Source organism: Anser brachyrhynchus (genome assembly GCF_964034855.1).
Source record: "Anser brachyrhynchus genome assembly, chromosome: 2".
NCBI classification, from domain to species: domain Eukaryota; kingdom Metazoa; phylum Chordata; class Aves; order Anseriformes; family Anatidae; genus Anser; species Anser brachyrhynchus.
Window position 1 is genome coordinate 30680693 of NC_137695.1, and position 22486 is coordinate 30703178.

The window sequence follows — 22486 nt, forward strand, 5'->3', positions numbered from 1 at the left end:
GTGTCATCAGAGATCACAACTTATATAGTAAATGGCAAAATCTGTACCTACTTGGACTTTACAATTAAGCATATACCTCTGCTTTACTGTTATTTCTCTTATGTTCAATTTCAAGGACTTCTGATGATAATAAAAAAACCCTCCCACTGACACGTATGAAAGATGAGCAGTGTGTGTGTAGCCCTGTTGCCTGGAAATAGTAGGTCCAGAAATAGTTGGTGCTAAACTTTAAATAAAATTATAGAACTCTTTCAGCCTTTCTACTCTCACTGTGTAAACGCGAAAATATTGTAAATCTTGTTGACAGTTATTGCCATATCCATTGGCACACAGTCAGCAGCAGTTTGAAAAGTGTTGTGCAGCATAGCTAGTGCCCATTACCTGTCTCCCTATATTTTCTTACAATTTATTTTCACCCCAGCAGGCAGCACCTCACAATGCCATTAATTTGTTGGGCAGCTCATACTTTCCAATACAGCCTACTTTACAATGTGCTCTTATAAACAACCTGGTGGTTTACTGGCAATGCTTAACAGTGTCAGGAGGGATACTACAATTTAAAGGCAGCAGGTAAAAATGAAACAGGTCACTGACATGACATGGTCTGACTGAATATCTCCTCCTTTAATTTGACTTATCATCAGCACAAGCGAACAAAATCACCAGAATTACACTTGATCTCTGTAAATATGTGGTTGAAACAATACTAACACAGTGCTTTTTATAGGTGTGGTTGCACACATGCTTTTGCTATACAATATTTTGCTATACCATATTCCCTAGCAGAACATGGGTGCTTAGATGAAAGGGGGCTGGGGGAACAACAACAACAAATCTCTGCTTCCAATGTAATTAGTCACTAGTAAAATACTTGTACGATTCCAATATATGTATATTTAGTTTTAAGTATATTAGAATGCTTTTCTCAACTCAACCCTTTGCGGATCAAGAGGAAAAAAGGAAAAAAAAAAAAAGAAAAAGAAAAAAGAAAAAACAAAACCAACACCAACAACACAGAACCAATACAGAGGATTTTGTTTGTTTTTTAAATACAGCAAACTGAATCTGACATTTTGTTTTGCTCTAATATATGCTTCCTTTCCACATCCCTCTTTCTTTCTCATACACAAACACTACTTTTCTCTTCTAAATTTGAATTCTACCTCCAGTGAGTAATAGAAGTGTATATACAAGCAATATGTGGTCTTACCCGATTCTTCATATCACCGATATTTTAGAATATTCCGCTTTTTTTTTAAAGTAATATTAATGTGCACATTAACTGAAGCTGTCTCTCCTGTTGTTACTCAAAATTAAATTGCTGTCAATACAACACCTTTTGCAAACACTCAAGGAATATGAAATTTTCTAGTAACAAGTAATAGAACACTAGAATGTATCAGAGGATATGATTATGTGTTACAGCAGCCAGAAATGATAGGGTATTATACTTTCATTTCTGTATCTTTAATCTAAAGATTTAGGCACCTGGGGCAGGGTTAAATGAACAAGCAATTTGAGTAACATGCTATCAGACATTCCTAGGGAATACTGGTCTGCCATTAAACAAATTGAATATTGCAGAATGATTATTGCAGCTTTTTGTACTAAGGTCAAAACACAAAAACATATGTTTGGCATCAGAAAATATTACTGAAAATCTAAACCATAAATGCATAAATCTGGTCACATCTAGGATTGTTGAGGGAGATAGCAATCACCCACAACATTCAGAAAGCCTGGAAGGGTTAAAACTGTTTCAGTCTTAAATTTAACCAACCTTTCTAATTCATTTTTATCATTTTCCATGTGTTTGTAATGTTTTCTAATAACAGACCAATTCCTTAACTCACACAGGAATCTAAATTACAATAATCATATGCATTCCATTCCCCAAGAAAGGAAACACCTGTTGTAGTTAGTTAATTGCTGACTTTTTGTAAGCTTTAGTAAGACCAGCAACATTTACAAAACTTCAGATGCAGAAAAACACATGAATTATAAAATTGATATGAAACTCAAAAACTATGTTGAGACAGTAACAGATGTTTTCGCTTTGTTAATTAAAGAAAAACTCTGTATAAAAGTACCATAATAGAAGATTTTTATAACTAAGTTGGGGGCTAGTTTCTGTTCTCAGACAGGTTTAACACTTCTGCATTAAGTGTTAATCATGCTACATATGAGAAAAATATGAGAATTTAATGTTTTGTAAAAAATAAAAAATATGTGAGCATAAATCAATATACAATGTAGAAGATATATCCAACAAAAAATCTTAAAAAAAAAATAGTACATGTTTGTTAAGGAAATGTAGCTGACGTAGAGGAAAAGGCATTTATGTGATCACAAAATCTAAAATGTCAATTAAACATATGTTTTTAAATATATCTATACACACACACACTCATATTTTTTTTCCTCTGAAACTTGTTATTTTTTCCTCGTGCACATTCAGAGATACAGAACATATGAAATTCTGCCCTGAGCTATGGCATGTTATTACTCCCTCATATAAATCTCACAATTTCAGTGGAATTACCCCCAAAAGGATTTATGGCCCAATGCTCATGTAGAAATACTCACATTTTAAGGATAGCACAGTGAACTTTAAATAACAATTGCTTGTCTTCTACATTAGTAAACCAAGTTCTAGACTCACCACACCATGCTACTGCCACTCTTCTGTGCGAACTGCTAAAGCACAGTAGCAAAGCTATAGTCAGAGAAAAGACCAGAATGAAGAAACAATAGAGTTCAAGAAAGGCAAAGCTGAGCTTCTCCTTTTGTCTATAAATGAACTAATTATTATAGACCTTTATATCCCGCAATGTGTATTTTAAAGCAAAAGTCAAGTCTTCACACAAACACCAGTAAATCTGTAGCCTCCAGCACTGAAAGCAGAGGGAAAAGAAAACAAACAAAAACCTTGCATAAGCTGATCAGCTTTGCTATAATGAAAATGATATGTATCATCTTATGCCATTGGGTCTTCCATTCACATCCCTTATCATTTACCACATCTTCACTAATAACATGGCTGCCTTACAGGTAAGTATTCATTTACCTGGGTAAGTAAGGTACAAGAGTCATTAAGGGCTCCCAGCAAAGCAGAGTTAGTGTGTCTGTTGTGGAAGAGGTCACACTAGCCTTCTACAGACACCTGTGCTGAGGTAAGATATAGGCCCTGCACAATGTGTTTTTAAGGAAATATCCCTTGTTCCAGGTAAGGTAGACATAGCCTAAATTTACTTTGGATGTTGCAGCATGCATTATAGAGGGACCTGAACTGCTCCAAGGTGCTGGATGAAGACTCTTCCTAAGAAACTTAGACCCATCAGCAAGATGATGTTTTTACTGTTTAGCAGCAAAGGAAAGTCCCAGCAGAATACTGCATTAATGCTGCTGGTACAGAACTTGGCTTGATAGTTTGCATGCTATATTATGGTGGGTGTACCCTACAACAATGAGTAACTTCCTACTTTTTGGTTGGTACCTAACATGCTATTCTTCTCACCTTCACTTAGTTCTCTGTACAAACCAATTTACTTGGTCTTTTTTTTTTTTTTTTATACAATAGCTAGAGTTAATTTCACCTATTGCATTTAAAGTCATAAGAGTTATATGTGTAAATCCCTGTACTTAGAGATAAGATAGTCCTTTATGCCATTTTAATCAATCTTTGTCATGGGTATGTTACTTAATAGCTCTGTCTTCCTATAGAAAATGAGCAACTTAAGGGAAATGAAACTTTTCAAAGATACATTTTCCTTCTGGCAGTCTATGAAATACACCATAATTATCTTCTTTTGATGAATAACGTTTGAAAGAAAATGAACATTCTGTGCACCAAAAGGTATAATACAATGACAATCTCAATTGCCTTGTAAATAAAAGGAAATTGTTTTTCTACTATGATCTATATTGCACAGAAACCTATATACATGCTTTATAAATATAAAACCAAATCAGACTATCAATCTATTTTTCAAGGTCCTACTACTTCCTTCTAACAATAAAAATCAGTATTTCACAGCAAATAGGAATGGTATTTATATTTCTAAAAGATTCAAAGTGTGTTATGAATTATGGACTCCATCCCCTAGGCTGATGAGTGTACTTGCATGAATAAGGCTCCTTCTGAATATAGCACCTTGTGAGTAATAAAGGTATATAGACGAAAAGAAGGTATCCTAAAGCTCTGCTGCTGTGGGGGAGGAAGAAAGAGGAGAAAAGCCTTTTTTATTGGCATGATCAAAATGTGAGTCCAGTAGTACATTGCCTTATTAGGAGAACTCTGCTATTTTTAATATCATGGTAAAGTGAATGTTTGACTTTCAGATATTACAAACAAATGGGTACAATGCACAATTTAAGTAAATGGATAGGACAAAGTGCCATTTGTCCCTTCCTGATAGCTGGATCTGTTGTGCCAGTATACGTGTTCAAGCTGTAAAAGAGAGGAGCTAAATCCACAGAGTCATCAGTAGCTAATATGTTGAAAAGGTATTTGAATACAAACTTACCCCTCAGATAGTCAGAAAAAATCCAAGTTCTCAGTTAGGAAAATTACGTCTCTACTGAGAAGACCTTCTACTTGCACTTCCCAGAGCCAATACTTTGTCATGTTAAGTAGCTCAGCACCTTTCTCACCTCTACACTATGTCTAAACTCCCAAACCATTGCTTAAAGTAAAAGACTATAAGTAGGAATTTGCTAATGTGGAAAAACAGCGACATTTTTTTTCCCTCATTATTATTATATTCATGTATCCACAGAAATAAAATATTGCTAAACAGTGGAAATACATCACAATATGAAGCACTCTGCTCCACAACTATTAGAGGAACTGCCAAAAAATGGAAACTATTGTATCAGTGGAAACAACTTAGAGTTGCGTCCTGACTTTTGCAAAGCTGCAGGTCCTGGGTTTACAGGAACAGATGATTCCATGTGAGCAAATTGGCAAAGGTTCCTTGCCCTCGTTGGCTTTGGAGAGATTGCAAATTCAGTGATCACCACTTCCTACACCAATGAACTACTCCAAGCAGCTGCTCTCGGTGGGACAGCAGTTCCCAGTAGCTATTAAGTTCTCACTGGAGACATGGAGCAAGATGTCTGACGTGGTGGCCAATTGCTGCTACTCTGCTGATAAAAGAGGCAATGCACAATGGCTGAGTGACACAACACAAGTGCACACAAAGGAAATGGGATATTCAGTGAGCCATTCAATTTTTTTTAAAAGGTGACAAAATAATGCAGCCCAAACTAAAAAAGGGGCAACATATAACTCCACTGAATGTTACTCCACTTCCCAACATTGCCTATGCTATAATCCCCCAGACAGGTACTTTCCCAGCTCAAGTGCCCAACACCTGGAAGCTATGCTGCAACAAGAATTTGCATATACACTGGAAAGACAGATATTCTGCCATGGTCCTTTCCGTACAATGAACTAGTGACTACAGCATTCACTAAAGATGTGGGACACTTTAGCATTGTATCCAGAAAAGAGAACATGGTTCTACTCATCTAAAACAAACAAACAAACAAACAACAAAACCTGTTTGAATTTAGATATATATTTCAAAGTGTTTAATGTTTGAAAAAATATCTGGATTAGAAGGGTTATCTTATTTATATTTAAGGGATTTCTCTGTCTTCCTAGTATTCTAGGACAGAAAATAATGTGCCCAAAACCTTGAAAAATGATGCTATTTTCTGAGCAATTATGGAAAATTTAGGAAGAAATGAAAATTTGGAAATTTCATACAAGGATAATTCTGTGTTATTTTCCAAGCAAAGAAATTGAGGTATATCCCTAAATGAAGTGGATGTGTGAATAAAACATACAAAGCATTTTAGATTCATGTAACTTTATAACTCATCATATGTACGTTTCCTAAATTTTCACACTAGGAATAAGTTCCACATTAGTTTTATAGTACTTTACATTTAAATAATACTGGATTATTCTCCAGAATTTCATACACTTATTGCTTTGACTTAATGTTTTATACGTGTGTCATCAGTGATTAGTTCCATTTAAATAAGCATACTAGCATGCATATGGATACTCCTTCCATTTTACCTTTTTTGGGACCTGAAGATTACCTACCATAATTCTTCTAAACTTTACCTATTTTACTGCTTAAGAAACTTGTTTCCTTCTTTTTTTTTTTTTTTTTTTTTTCCCCTGATGTCTCTGTCAGACAACTTGTAGGTCCTATTGGGTTGCTTTCATTAGGAAGAGAACACCAATATTATATTTTCTTTCTTCATACTTTTTTTCTTACTGTTACAGACAAAAGAGCATTTTCCTTAAAATATAGGAAGACAGAAGAGACAGAAGGCAGTCTCTTTGCTTAGCTAACAGTTTTATAGTCAGAATTCATCTGAAAAAGCTGTCTTCCTCTTCACTTTTCCTAAGAAATGCCTCAACAGATTGTCTATTACTCTGTTCAGTACTTTCCCTTTTCTCAGATTCACTGTTCTTTTTCTATTATCCTTCACAGAAATATAAACCCTTACATATATTACCCAGAAAGGTATTTCCAGCATATACAACTTACTTGTATCTTTGCTTTGGAAGCATATATATACACCTCAGCTTGTGTACAGACTCTTCTTGCAAAAGGACCGTAAGTGTTTGGCAAGCTGTCTAATGATTTTTGAGCCTAGCCCACAACAGTGTGCATTACTAATTATTTCATTTGTTGTTTAACTGATTTAGTCACTGGTTTTCATGGGGTAGACATATTTCTGCTTGCTGGAATTATGAATATCAAATGTATTACCTCAAGTTGTTGAATGGATATTTTTTATAAACTTAAGGTATTTTGCTCATTTGCCTTTTTATTTTCCTTTCTTTAAAGTAACACAAATAACCTACAACACTGGTTACTAAAATTGGTAGAACTGGATTATATCAATAATATTTGTATTCTTCAAGTTCTGTACATATATGCACAAAAATACCTACTTAGGATTGTCAAGACAGCAAGTAATTAACTGATTCTATTTAGATGCTCTGTCTAAACAACATTATTTCTCTACGTTCAATAGGCTTTCGTGGACCAGGTCAGAAACAGCTATATTCAGTTATTTTTCCGTGGTGATAATGTGTCGATGTGTATCAATTTATCAGTGTGTGATAAACTGCCTAAACAAGATACAAAATTAGAGAGATAAGGTAATCTAGCCATTACATTATCTGTAGCTTTCTATAATTGCAATCTTATACATGTCTTGTACCATACCATAAATAACCCAAACTTCTACTGATACTGAACTCACACTGTATGCTGAACTGGAACACAGTTTCTAACTTCTCCAATATAATTCAGTCACATTTAGAGATCTCACAACTCGTAATAGTTAGGAAATTATAACCAGCAAGGAGAAATCACATGGCCAAAGCATATTTTTTGAAAGACCTCCAGAAATGTAATTAATGTGCTAGCCCACAAAGCTGACAAATTGGCTTTAGAATTCTTGTTAGAAATCCCCTACCTATATGAAAATTTGGGATAGGATGTTTTCCTTCCCCTGTAGAATGGAAACTGATACCTAATGAAAAAAGATATTTTCTCCTTTTCCACTGCGTATGGATGTTTTGAAGTGTTCTGAGGCCTTCACACCCTCTGTACGTCCCCTCTTTTTGACTGTAGAGTAAAATGTATACAGACAGTTCACTATATCTAAAATTTTTGCATTTCCATTCAGAAATTCATAATATAGTTATTAACCAAGATTTCCACGTAGAATTACAGAATCATATTGGTAAGCATGGTATATGGCTAGGTGCTGTGACATGAATGCACACTGTGTTGAAAGGGTATAGAAGTCTGGGACGTTGCTGAGCAATAGCTCACTGAAGCTCTTTTAACAAGCTGTGCAGATCAACTTGTTCACTACTTTGTTAAGTATCAGTGTGCCTGGTGATGTACAAAATAAATAAGAAGGTAGTATTTTACTGAAATATTTATAGTCTTAAGGTTTCAACCATTAATAGTTCATAGATGCTTCCTTCAGGAATGAATCCATCAAGGTGACTGAAACTACTCTTGTGAAAATAAGTTATGTAGATGTTTGCAATGAAGTCTTTAGAGATTTTGTTGTTTAGCCCCAACGGGCAGCTCAGTACCACACAACTGCTCGCTCACTCTCCCCAGGTGGGATGGAGGAGATAATTGGAAAGGTGAAGGTGTGAGAACTCATGGGCTGAGGTAAAGTCAGTTTACTAGGTAAAGCAAAAACTGTGCATGCAAGCAAAGAAAAGCAAGTAGTTCATTTGTTGCTTCCCATCAGCAGGCAGGTGTTCAGCCACTCCCAGGAAAGCAGGGCTCATCATGTGTGATGTTTTCTTGGGAAGACAAACACCATCATTTCAAATATTTCACAACCCACCCACCCACCCCCCATCCCTTCTCCTTCTTTCCTTCAGCTTTTATTGCTAAGCATACAACAGTATGGTATGGGATATCCCTTTGGTCAGTCTGGGTCAGCTGTCCTGGCTGTGTCCCTCCCAGCTCCTTTAGCACCCCCAGCTCCTCGCTGGTAAGGCAGCACAAGAAGCAAAAAAAAACCAACCAACCAACCAACCAAAAGGCTCTATGTAAGCTCTGCTCTGCAACAGCTAAAAACAATGGTGTGTTATCAACACAATTTTCATCAACAATCCAAAACACACCATTGTGTGAACCTCTACAAAGAAAATTAACTCTATCCCAGCCAAAATGATGACTGACTTTAAAAGAGATTGATGACCTTAAAAGATACTTCATTTCAGGACAGGGATCTAATTGAATTTCTGCAATGACTACAAAACAAAGCATAAAACATTCCCCCTAAAGGAATCTGACTCCACTCAGCAAAACGTTTAAGAGAGAAATTTTCAAAATAATAATTTCCCTTTCTCACAAAAGGCTTTAAAGTTCAATTTAGTGTGTCTGTGAGGAAGAAAATTTTGCTGTTTAACACCTAACATAAGTGACATATCTTTTACAGAAGATATGTTTTCATGATTCAACTTATGTTTTGGATGTCATTTCCAAACAGCAAGTAGCTTAGTTATTTATGTTTCTCAACTCATACTTTAGTTTATATGCAGTATGTTCATCTTTTTATAGAAGCAATTTTTGGCATTTTCAATATCTGTATACATTTATCCAAAATTCCTGTCCAAATACTGTTCAAGGATAGTTCAAAGTTGTATCTAAAAACTGTACTTAAAAAAATTGATTGTGAATAGATATATCATAGATATGTACATACTGGGAGATTTTAAAACAAAACAAAACACTGCAACTGTCAGATTCATAATGTCAAGGTTTTACAATCAAATCATCTACCTTCATGGACTGTCATATATCTGTAGTTATATATTTTTTCTGATACATTGAGTTTGTGCAATAGAAATGGTAATGAGAAATTAGTAAAAATAAATTAGATTAGTTGAAGAAGAAGTAGAACAAAGAAGAAGAAGAAAGAAGAAGAAAAGAAGAAGATGAAGAAAGAAGAAGAAGAACCCAATTATTTCCCTAATAATATTTGCAGAAAGACCATCTATAGGCTGCATTTCTGGATAGGAGCTGAATTGAAAACTGTAGTATTTGCTTCCATTAACAAAGAATAGGATAATATTTAGTATTATTATAGCCTTAGCTAAGAAAGGTTTTCTTTCTAAAGAGTTATATGAAAACATATTTGTGCAATTAACTTATGTTTTTATACAAAAATATCAAAGCCAGTCAGCAGTTCAATAGAAATATATATGATATATATAGACACACACAAACCTATACACTACCAGTGCCAAATCTTGCTCTTTAGTGTACATGCATGAGACGAGCTGGGAATGTATTTAAGCAACACATATTTTAAATTGCTACATTTCAATATATCATTTTTCTGATTAAGGCTAATCAGGTTGTTTTCCAAACAGGTGACCATTTTATTAAAGCACAAAACTGTGGATTGAGTATGCAGAGGTAGATAATGGGAAGGCAAGGAAAATACAAGCCTTTTGGCTTCAATTGGCTACCTACAGTTTAACAACAGTAAGTGGGGAAAAAAAAGAGGGGAGCAGGCTTAGAGAGAGATACATATCTGTATGATCATTTGGGGAAGGTAAGGAAAAAAAAAAAAAAAGATGTGGCAGAACTTTGATCATTTTTCCTGCAGTGATGACCATGCTGCATATACTTGGCTCACATTAAGTAACACATACGAGAGCAGAGGGAGGACAGCAGCAGGACCTTGCAAAGGTTCCTTCTTTAGAAGGTTTCAATCAAAGTCTTCCCAGTTCAAAACGAAGTGCAACAAACACGCCCAGTTGGGAAATCCTCTTTTAATCTTATTAAGCACTGAAATGCTACTGTAGATGTATACTACCCATGTATTCAGTGACAAGATATAGGTGTTCCAGCTTATAATTTTGAAAAGTCAACCTCTGCTTTGAAACTAGCCTTTGGGTGAAATCACTTCCATCCACAGCACATAGTTTCTACAGTAAGGTACTTAATGTTTGCATTATGAATACTTCTATAGATAATGTAGGATCTTCTAATCACTTTGATGTTTTAAAGTCTTCGATATTATTATTATTATTATTTTATTTTTTCCTGTACAGGAAAATGCAAATACATAGCAACATCCTTCTAATATCAGCACCAAAAATAGTCATTAGTTTGAGATCACTGTTATTTATGTATTAAATACATACATAACCCCAACAGTTAAAGAAATAATAAATTGTTTCACTACTTATCAAAAGGGTCAAGTGTCCCATCTCCCTATGTTCAGAAGCAACAGAAAAGAAAATATTTTTGTGAGTCCATTACCCATTAGTCTGCTTCCATCTCTTGAACACTGACAGAATACAGAGATAGTAGTGTACAAAGAAGCTTAGCAACTGGTAAGACTTCAGGTGACAATGTATTTGGTAAGTTACCTTGAGACGCTGAGAACATATGAAATTGCTACAGCATAGAAAATTTTGGGTCCTAGTACCTACTGCAGTCGCAAAGCCATAAAAAACTTTGTTCCTCAACTTTTGTTATCCAGGTAAATTAGCTGGATTAAAACCACACCACATATTAAGATATAACTAGTGATTTAAAAAAATATTGCTGATAAAATACAAAAAATAGGATATCCAAAACTAGTAAAAGGACCATAGTAACATCAGACAGTTAAGGTCCTGACATTTATTAAGTCTATGGATGCTGGAACCACTGAAGCAGGAGATATTATTTCCATAGAATAAAAAGTAAAGAAAGGAAATTAAAAAAAGTTTTTGAAGTCTGGTCTGCTTATCCCTTGCTGTGAACAGAAAATTTTAAAGTCACCACAACTTGTGATATATAATGATGTGTTAAAACACCTAGTATTCAGATTCTGTAAAGTAGAATAAATATTACTATTTACTGTAAGGATTTGTTGAAAGTTATGATTATAATAAAATTTAAGGAACAAATTCTTCTAATCACCAGGAAAGTAATGAGTCCTGAAGGAAGGAGCATGCCCATACAAACAAGCTACATCATATACAATGAAGGATTGCACACAGCATCACAATATGGTAACATAAAATATATAGGCATCTTTGTCTTGTTATCCTAAAGTAATTTTCCATAGCCTCAGGAAAAGTTTGTTAGAAGCAGGCCATGATTATTCCCAAGTTTTATGCACACTGACATTTATAAGCATTTAAAATGCTAAGTAAGCATTTTCTTACTCCCAAAAACTCCAGGTATGCCTAGACCGAATATGACAGTAGCAAACAGTGCCACATGGTGTGCTTAGTCTGCTTAACAGGTAACATCCCATCTAAAAAAAAGCAGGTTTGCAAGTACATAGATTGTAATCGTCAGCATGTCTCTTTATGCCTTTTTACATTTTGCCAGTGCTTCCCATCAGAAAAGCTAAATGCAGAAGAAAAGAAGTAGCTAAGAGCTGTCTATCCTTTGTCTTGACAAGAGGCAATGCAAGGGCAATTATAGAACTGAGTTGACTGTATGGAGCCAGGTAGCCTATATTAATCTGTAAGCTTACCTTGGCATACAAATTTCAGTTCCTTGGCATCTGTGACAGTGGTTCTTTTATCTGACCTCTTCTTTTCTGTCCGACGATGGCTACGTCTTTTCTTTGTCTCTCCCCAAAGATTTGATCCACCGTGCATACTTGGGATGTTCAGAATGGCAATTCCTTCCAGAGAAATATTGATTAAGTCTAGCTGAATTCCATCACACTGATTAGCAAGGAAAAAAAAAAAAAAAACAAAAAAAAAACAGAAACAAACAAAAAACAACAAAGGGTTGGGGGTGGGGGTAGAAAGAGAGCAGTAAAAGAGAAAGAAAAATCAGAATGTTCTACCTATCACTCCAGCTATTAGCAGACAAACATTTATACTGTAAAAATCACTATAGCAATAACTGCTAGGTTTTTTTTGTTTCCTGTTCCAGATAAATTGTCTGTCTTACAATTTTGCAATGATATTTGCTGTCATAACACCTGAGTCCCTTCCACATGAAACTGAAGTCCCTGAATACAGGGCATACACAGTTTTATAGAAAAGGGTCTAAGAGGGTCCCTGATAGCACAGAACACCATGCAGATATTAGTTTCAATCCAAAGGTTCAACTGGCACATTAGTATAGAGCTATGCCTGACTAATAACTCATACTAAGAGGTAAGATTATTAAAATGCTGACGCAGGTACAGCATTTCTTATCATAGGACCTCCATCAGCAATAGTTATTATGCTAGTTCTCTGAAACATGCATCATTGCCAAAGGAAAACATGGCCATTTTTAGGAGCGTCATTGAGGGATTTTCACTGTTTTGTATATCATGTCTTTGAGGTTTTTCAATATTTCTTTCACATTTAGGCAAAAGAGGGATATGGGGCCAAAGAAGAAGTATCACTTATCAAAGAGCTTTCCAAGACTCACTAGATGCACTCTTGCTTTCAACAGCAACACTGGACACTGGCAAAAATTTTATAGATATATAGTAATTTGTTAAATTATGGTTTTAAGTTAAAAGGACCATTAAAGGGACCATAATTTTCATTTGCAGGAAAACTATTCAGGGACCTTAGTTTATAAGCCTGTTGAGCAACAAACTGCAATGTCTTCTCAGGGGGCAGAAGCCTACATTTGCAAGCACAGTTTGCCTGACATACACAAGACATACCTAGCCTTCAGTGACTACAACTTATTCAGGCAAAACTCTCCTCCCCACCCACATTCTCTTAGGATCTGGGCAAGCTCCTCACACATAGAAAATGTAACAAAATACTGGAGAACCTCCACAGAATTAAAAAGACCCAACTTCAGGGTACTTCAGTTGAACCTGTGCATGTAAGCCAAAGTTCCCAGGACCGGTACATAAACTTGTACCTTAGCTGAAGGTACATTAGCTTCATGCCTCACAACATAGCTAGAGTACACAGACATCCTGGTGAGTTACACATACCTTATTGTATACTGCAGTATATTTTACAAACATTAGATCCTACTTCTGCAATGCTCTGCAAGCCAGTAGGGGGTCCAGTCATGCATTTAAATTTGATTAAGGGTCTTATTTTGTAATTCCAATATGTAATAATCAGGAAGAAAAATGGAAGAATAATTAACCATGCTTCAGTAACAGTCCACTGACATCTTGCAGCTTGATGCTCTGTGGGTCACTGGCACTTTGTCCTCTTTTTATCTAAACTTTTATCACAGCTTTTAAGGAGTGCAGAACTCAAAAAAAGCTGTGCATAATTATTCATTTACCCTAAAACTTTCCCAGAACACAAAACAGAACTGTATTATAATGCATACTCTGCATCTTAATGTTGTCAATCTGGAGAGTGAACAATTTTGACATTAAGGTTTCCATTTCATATTTTTTCATTAAGAACCTGTGTATTACATGCATACAGGGAAACCTTTTAAGTGAAAAGACATATCTGTGAGTTAGCAGATGTAGCAACAACTACAATTGAAAGTGTAACTTTTTAATCAGACTTCTCTGGCAATAAAAATGTCATGGGCCTTCACAATTATTTTGGAACCAAATTCATGTTTTTGCCCATATTTTATATGTATTAAATATTGAGACGATTAATTTTACTAAAAATTCTTCTCATGTATATGCTCACTTAATCCTATACATTCTAGATAAACAGATATTAATTTCATAATTAAAAGTAATCTTGTGTAAATACCCTGCAGGCCTCAATGAATCAAACACATACTGTGTGTCAGGCCTCCCACTGTCTTCAAGTGGAATGTACTGGCTGGATAATTAGATAGTACATATTTTTTAACCTTATTTGCATGCATATTATATCTTTTGCACACTGTCAAGCAGCAGTAACAACAAAAGTCAGATTACCACAGGGAATTCCCACAAAGAAGTCTTCATTCCTTATAATTTGCAGCCTAAATTAAAATAATTTGATCTTTGACAAGGATGAAATGTCAAGCAGAAGGGGGTCCTCTACAAGCCACGGCCTGTGGCTTCTGAAATCTGCCTAATTTATGTCAGTCACTTCTTAATACATATTTAAGTATTACACGAGAAAGATGATAAATATGCAATCTGACACCTTTGGTATTTCCCTGCTGTTAATTTATAAAGGTCTGGCGTCCCCCAAACTGACTGGAATTATTTAAATAAAAGAAGATCTGTGAAATAGGATGGCTGAGGGTCTGGCTTCCATTTTCACTCAATATTGAACACAGCAGGTAGTACACTAAGACAATTATTTGACTAGGCCTCTGAATCCCACAGTGGTGAGGAACTTTCTGAATTAGCAAAGGGAGGATTTCTTTTGTTCGCACACAGTCAAGAAGTTTGCACGACAGGTAGCTCTGCATTGTCCTAACACATTCATATGCTACAACAACAAAACTAGATGTGTTCTGCTCCTTTTCTTTCCTTTTTTTTTTTTTTTTTCCCAAACAGAGCAATAATAAAGCAATGATACTGCTAGAAATAAAAGCATACTTTCAAATACAGAGTATGCCTACTAGATTTAAAATAAACATTAGTGTTCCTACTTTTTTTTTTTTTTTTTTTTTGCTTGACTTCAGTCCCTATTCTGACATTATCTTCTACACTTGATTCATTACACCAAAATTTCCAGATCATCTCTCTGTGGAGAACATATCCATGTAACCAAGTACAACATTATGCAAGACTACGTAATCATTTAAGCTCCTCTCTACCACCTATTAATATCAGGTGGTATAAGCAGGCTTCCTCTGCTCACATGATGCTTTTGCAGCAGTTACGTACCATGACAACCCCATTTACACTGGATCTATGCCTAGTCTCATTACATATCTTTCACATATTTCCTTCCTTCCTTCCTTTTTCTCTTCTTTCCTCTTTTTTTTTCTCTTCCTTCCTCCCTTCCTCCCTTCCACCGTTCCTCCGTTCTGGTGGAAATAAAGTATAAGTGCTCTAAACTGTAAAGTCTTAAGCTTCATTTATTGACACATTATTATTTTAAAAATAATAATTATTTTTTTTCCTTTAGAACCTGGTTCTCTTGTCAAATTTTGGATCACAATTTGGAAATAAAACCATCTCGTATTCTGAATAATGTTTTAGTACATGCCACTTTCTTGGGTTACCAAAGAGGTGACGTTTCATGTATCCTCAATACAGATTTTAGTTATAAGAATTTAGTGTTAAAACTGTGTTCTCCATCTCAAACAGAATAAAAAATACAGAACTTAAAAGAAGTGACTGTATATCAGGAAAGCCAAACTTAATTACATTAGAAATCAAATATATGGTTGAATAAATATTTGCCCACAGAATGTTTGATTGCTGTCTCCTAGCTCAGAGATTTAGATCCCTTAATCTTCATGGATTTTGTTCATTCAAAATTTGGCTGTAGAGAAAATGCATTCTTTGTGGACTTTGTTCAGACTGAAATAGGTAATCATACACCAAGCTCTCATTTACAGCAACATCCCCAAGCAAGGGACAGGCAGCAGGTTAAAAAAAAAAAAAAAAAAAAAAAGATGAAAACAGCATAACTCCCAAGTGTTTACACCATACAATGAGAAATATTAGATACAACCATATTGGTTAAGCATTGTTCATTTAAATGTAATTTACTTGTAGTAATATCTGTAAATAACTACCTCCTAATAATTCTTGTGTAAATATTTTGGAAACTATTTCCCCTATGATTTTTGTTCCTAATTGTAGGAATAATGAGAACGGACAGGATAGAGGTAGTGAATATTAACAAACATGTCTTATATACTAATAATGTAATATTCTATTGGTAATAACAATGTTACTAATATGAATTGATAATAATTATAAAACTGGTATCAGCAGCATCATGAACTTGTATGCATATTTGTTCACTTTTGGATGTTAACATTTCATCAATCTTTTGATGGCTACAGTCAAACAGTGTAAGAAGACAACAACTTACTCTGTATGAGACTATGTAGGATTTTTGCCGAGTAGAAATATTTTCTTAGGAAAGCCAATGAAATTCATATTTAATCAAAAGGTACATTTAACTTGCAGTATATTCAAACTAAATCTAATCAGGTAAGCATTTCTTCCAATAACTAATCAAGTATTTGTCAGGCTATCTGTTCTTAAACCCAAATGTGTGAATCACTGTCCTAGTAATTTTATTTATTTTTTAAAGAAATGTGTGTGGGAAAAAAAAAAAAAGCTGTGTAACAAGCAAGTCTGGCACCACAACCTTAGAGGTTTAGTCTCAGTATTTGCTACCAGATGTTCCCTTCAGATCATTTCATATTATGCCTTTCAGGAGTCTTTAACCTAGCATACTCTTACCATACCTCTCCAAGTATTTCATACTGCTATACAAATACTCCATTGACATGAGGAGTTTCTCATTACAGTAGGCAAAAGAGAACACCACAATCCTCTTATGAAATGATTTCATTATTTAACTTAAATTCTCAGGTTTGTAACTTAACTTATATCACATTTTTCACATTTTTATTCACTTATTTATAAATACCAGCCACCCAAACAGTTTATGTAATGTAGCCAATTATTCTGTCATCCATCAAAGTAGCAGTGGCACATCATTTTAAATTCGTATTTTGTCTGTAACTATCCAGTGTCTTTTCAGTTAATGTTCAATGCATAATGGAATGATGACCCCTTGTGCAGAAAGAAAAGCTATTTAATGAAGGGGAATGATTCCAAAAAACATATATCCTTTAACCTTTATTCAGGAAAGTAAGTATAATTTTAGGGAACTGAGTTTTAAAGGTTATAAAAACTTGGGACCTAGAAATAATAAGTAAATTTTTTTTTTTATTTTAATCCTGCAGCAGCTCTCACTCCCTCTGACAGTCTTTCATTTTTCCATCTGACCTAGCCACACTCCCTATTGATTTCTAATGTTATCTTTCACCTCTTGACCTCATCTACTGTATTAAGACTTCACTAATCATCAAACTGAACTTTGTTCCAGTGTTCAGGGCTGCACTACAAATAGACATGATAAAAATAATATTTTGGAATATAGGGTCAAAAGGATGTGAACTGCTTTGCCTTGTTGGATTCAGGCACTCTGCACTCTTGCTCCCTGAATTTCAGCCAAACTAGTGACATTTCAAAGATAAAGGCAACAATTAGTTTCTTACTTCTATTTCTACAGATTCATGCAGCTTCTTACAGGTGGCTGAGAAAGTTTCCGAAGTGCCAAATTCAAAATACCAAAATTTGTTCTTCATTCTGAAACAAGAAAAAAAAAGAAAAGAAAAAAAGATCTTATTCACTATCGATATGTGACAAAACTGATCATCCTGTCTTCCATTATAAGTAATGGCAAAGGCTTGGGAACATGTGACATCCCATTCGAAATAGATGAGCTCATAATTTTCAAAGCTTAAATGTTGGTGTCAAGTTGTATGATATCCCCTAAAGGGATAACAGAAATGTGTTGAACTGACAGGTTCAAATGTACCTTTGACTTTTCTTTTTCAGTGACTATCAGAGTATTTTTTGACACTTAACCAGTGGCATGCCTCAGAAAAAATGTATCGATTTTATTTCATGTCTTACACCTACTATATGATTTCCGATTCATGGTTAAAATCTCTATCCTGCAGAGTACTAGAATGTGCAAGCAGGGAACTCCCATTGTGAAGAAGAGTCAAGACAAAAATGTAGCTTGCCTTAGGCTAGCTGAAGGTAAAGGTAAATGGTTATTGTTCCTGATGACAGATGAGATATTCAAAGAAAATAAAAATTCTAGATCTAACAATCTTTAGATATTTTGCAGTAGGAGAGCTGTATTACAAGATAATTAACTCATAAACACATTTTAAATAGGTGACAGAACCTGCATTTTGAAGTTCATCAATAAATTCTACAGAAAAACAAAACAGGATATAAATATTAGTAAATTGTTTAGTTTATCATGACAGCAGGCAGAGATTTTTTATTTTTTTTCTCATCAAATACATAAAGACTGCACTTCTGTTTTACCAGATTTATTGCACACTGTTAAATACAATCAGGACGCCAGCAGTACCATTTCAAATAAGTACGCACAGTTTTGTTTAACTATCATAAGTAATTACTATTGTGTAACAAAATGAAAAGCTAAAAATTAAAAAACAAAACAAAACCGAAAAAAAACAACAACACTGAATTAGAATTCAATATTCACACTTCAAAATGAGGAATAACTTCTTTTATGAGGAAGAACTTTATGGTTCAGGTGACAAAGCACTAGAACAGATTGCCCAGAGAGGTTGTGGAGTCGCCTTCTTTGGAGAGATTCAAAGCCTGCCTTGATGCAATCCTGTGTAACACTCTACGTGACCCTGCTTGAGCAGGGGCATTGGACTAGATGGTCGCTGGAGGTCCCTTCCAACCTCAACCATTCTGTGATTCTGTGAAATCCGGTATGAATACAATGCATCCACTTGCATAAGCTATACTTTGACACAAACATAGTGCAGTGTGCTTGGAACTTGAAAAACTGAGTTTGCCTGAGCTAGAAGCGGAGGAGTGAAACTCAGATTACCGTCAGGCAGCAAAACTACAAAACCCACCCTTGGTACATATTTCAAATTACATAAATAAAAGGTTAGTTAGTGGCTCTTCAAGTCCCTTTAATTGCCTCCTTAGTCACAGCCATGCAGAGGGAGAAGTGACAATACAGTACTGTCTATTCCAAGGAAGTCTACTGGCATGAGAGCCAACAATTCCTTCTCACTGTCAGAGATGAGCAAGGGTGTCCAGTCTGGCAGCCTTCAAGGGGTGGGGGACACAAGAACAATATGAGATGGGAATAGTAAGAGAGAAAATGACACATTTCTGAAGAAAAAAGTACCAGTATTTCCTTTCTTTTTTTTTTCACAGAAAATCTGAAAATGTTTGGAAACAGTTTCTGAGGGTGGATTCTACCCATACTGCTCTAGGGTAAATGAAATTCTTAAAAGAGCACCAACAAACAGAAGGGCTTAGATCAGATTCAGTACCATGTGACTGTGAGTGGAAGTGGTCTGACGTAGGTTCCTTCTATACCTGCAGATTTGTTAATATACTGACATGCTGACCTGGGATCAACTGTTCTATTTATACCAATGATCATCAAGAAATGTATAATCCTTTCATTTCTAAACAAGGGTGAACAACGTACTGAATTTCTGTTGGGTACCTTTGAAAAATCTAGATGCTGCTATTCTCCTGCTACTTTCTATACACGAATGATGAATAATGAAACAACAGGAAAAAATGATAAGAGCTCAGAAAAAGTACTTTGTCATTTGTTCTTATACTATTATTAAGATTAACGAGCCTTTTCATTTTTTGTTCTTTGAGATCCTTTCCTCTTGCTATTTGTTATTTTACCACAAAAGAAGCATCTTTTCTTTTTCTTTATTGGAAAGCCTTCTTTAAATTGACTTCTTAACATTGCATATAATAAACTCTTTGACTTGCACATGGATAAAATAGATAGACATATCTTAGAGTCATTCAGAATCTGCGGTTTCAAATTCATGTCTTTTGAGTTCAGAAAATGAAAACCCAGCGTTGGCACTGGTTTACCAGAAAGTGCAGGTCTATAAGTAAAACCTTGTAGAATTATAAGACAGAAGATTAAGTGCATTCATCAGGTGAATTTTTGATGGCAGATGTGTTTTGTATCATTGTAATATACCCTATTCTGTACGGCAAAAATAAAATAAAACAACAAATAAAATAAAATAAAATAAAATAAAATAAAATATAAAATAAAATAAAATAAAATAAAATAAAATAAAATAAAATAAAATAAAATAAAAGTAAAAAATATAGTCTTGTGAGCCTGTCCTCCTTTTCCTAGCTGACTACACCTCTGTTTTTAAGGATAGAAAGGCAACGTACTTGTTGCCATAATTTTTACAGTGAATACATACTTAATTTTGCATATTTTTTTCCAGTAAAAAGATAGATATGGATACAAATACTTTTTTTTTTTTGTTCATTTTCAAAAGGACTTACCAACCATTAGGTAGATTAGATTGCATGCTTTTATTCAAATGCACTAAAATTTTTATTGAACAGAAAATCGTATTTCATCTTTTGTTATACATATAAAGCACAGTTAAATGTACAAAATAAAGACAAATTATACTTATCTTTCCATACTCAAATTTCCATTTTTCATGATCAGTCATATAATAAATGATAGCAAATATACTGTTTTTTTCTATTAATCAAAAAATATCTAAATATCTAAATTCCCATCTTCTGCTAGTTTTACTCTTTCAAACAGGTGAAGTTTATTTACTCATCAAGACAGCAGTAAATAGATGAGTCCATTCAGAAGATTAATAAATTTCTAATTTCTTTCAAAATGATACAAGTAAATTTTAGACTGATAAACAAATACATATTTTGATGCATTAAAACTGTAAGAAACTGAATCATGGGCTGCTGTCATGTCTATTTTTTCCCTCCTAGTGGAGCTGATAATTTCGAATTGTTTCAACTTTTAATAAGAGATAACCAAAACAAAGATAAAACTTATTCCAGTAAAACAAACAAATAAATAAATAAATAAATTGTCCTACAGTAGCACTTCTTTACAACACTTTTTGTTAGATTCAGAAAAGGAATAGATTATTTTACAGGAAAGTGTTTTTGCATATGCTTCAAAGAGCATAGCTAAACTCTTAACTTCTTGTTTGAAAATGCAATATAAATAAAACATCAATTGTGATTAAAGGCTGACCCAACCCTATCTAATGCTGCTATTGGATTACAGTATGTCAAAATATATACCGTCTATGGATGCAAGAACAACAAAACCAAACTTCCTTCTAGAGCCTAAATACTTTTTTTTTTTTTTTTTTCTGGCGGTGTTCCACACGGTCAAGTATTGGTCAATTTTCTAATAAGTGGAATGAGTTTCTTAAACGGGGTTGAAACAAATCAGCAAAATGGTATGGTAGGGCTAGTACTGCCTTTTCTTACAGTGCTTATATTCTGCAGATAAGTGTCAGACTTAGAAACTTTAATATGTTTCTTGGAAAAGTTCAGTCTAATGTTTGGTAATCAAGGCAAAATGATCAAAATAGTCTGTGATAAGGGTTTGCTCCATTATCAGTTAATCAGAAACCCCCCTACTGCTAAAACTATTTTATATAACCTTTCTGATTAAGCAATTACAAGACATATAATTGAAAAATTGTCCTGTATCTAAATATGGAAATAGTAAATACTTTATTCTACACCTGAAGAGCACATATACTTCATTATAGCGTGCACACTGTGTCAGAATGTGTGGAACAATAGACCAGCAATAAGATGCAAATAAAAGGAGGACAGACAATAAAAAAGGAATATTTTAAAATGTAAAAACCAAAGTCATATTCAGGCTTTAAGGGACTAGAGATTGGGGCAATCACTTATTGTTACATTTGAGTTTGTCACAATTTCTACTGTTTTATTTACATATCTTATTAATGTATCTACTATTTATATTTATTTCCATTTTATTTTAATTAGGTAATGTCAAGCTTCAATGACTTGAGCTAAATATTTCTACATCAGTAAATTTTTGACCGCAATTTAAAAAAAAAATTCAACTGAAACAGTTTGACCATTTTTAAAAAAGACTGAAGAAAAACATGTATATTTGCTTATATTAATTGTGTTTGATAACATATATTTCAAACTGTTTTAATACTGCTACACTTTCAGAGCGGGATTTTAAATTTAGTGCAAGGATGGCCTTGTGTCAATAAAATGCTTCTGGCCATCTGTGTGAAAATACATACATAATTTAACTATATTGTGACCAATTGGGAATACAGTCTGGGAAAGCTTTATTTCAATATTCTCTTGTGGCAGAGAAAGAACAAATTTTTGTATCTAGTTCTATCATCTTTTATCCTGTTATCTATAAAAACAACAGAGATTTTTACCCATAAAACTACAAGAATTCATATTTTTTCTATGCTAAATTCCT

The 22486-nt window shown here is 34.3% G+C and overlaps 1 protein-coding gene across 39 annotated transcripts in view; it reads right to left on the bottom strand.

Annotated features, from left to right (window-relative positions):
* The window catches only part of DGKB (diacylglycerol kinase beta), a 392397-nt gene that overhangs the window by 68510 nt on the left and 301401 nt on the right, over positions 1-22486 (bottom strand). For 34 of the 39 annotated variants that reach the window (XR_013946810.1, XM_080580909.1, XM_080580941.1 and 31 more), the window contains 2 exons: positions 17661-17751; positions 12058-12253 (listed from right to left, as the gene is read on the bottom strand). Coding sequence is in view for 34 of the 39 variants with exons in the window: in XM_080580909.1 (XP_080437035.1) it covers positions 12058-12253; positions 17661-17751 (287 nt within the window). In the remaining 5 variants the exon portion in view is untranslated. Of the gene's footprint in view, positions 1-12057; positions 12254-17660; positions 17752-22486 lie in introns of those variants that run through there. The other 5 variants (XR_013946811.1, XR_013946812.1, XM_080580936.1 and 2 more) reach the window with 4 other exon arrangements.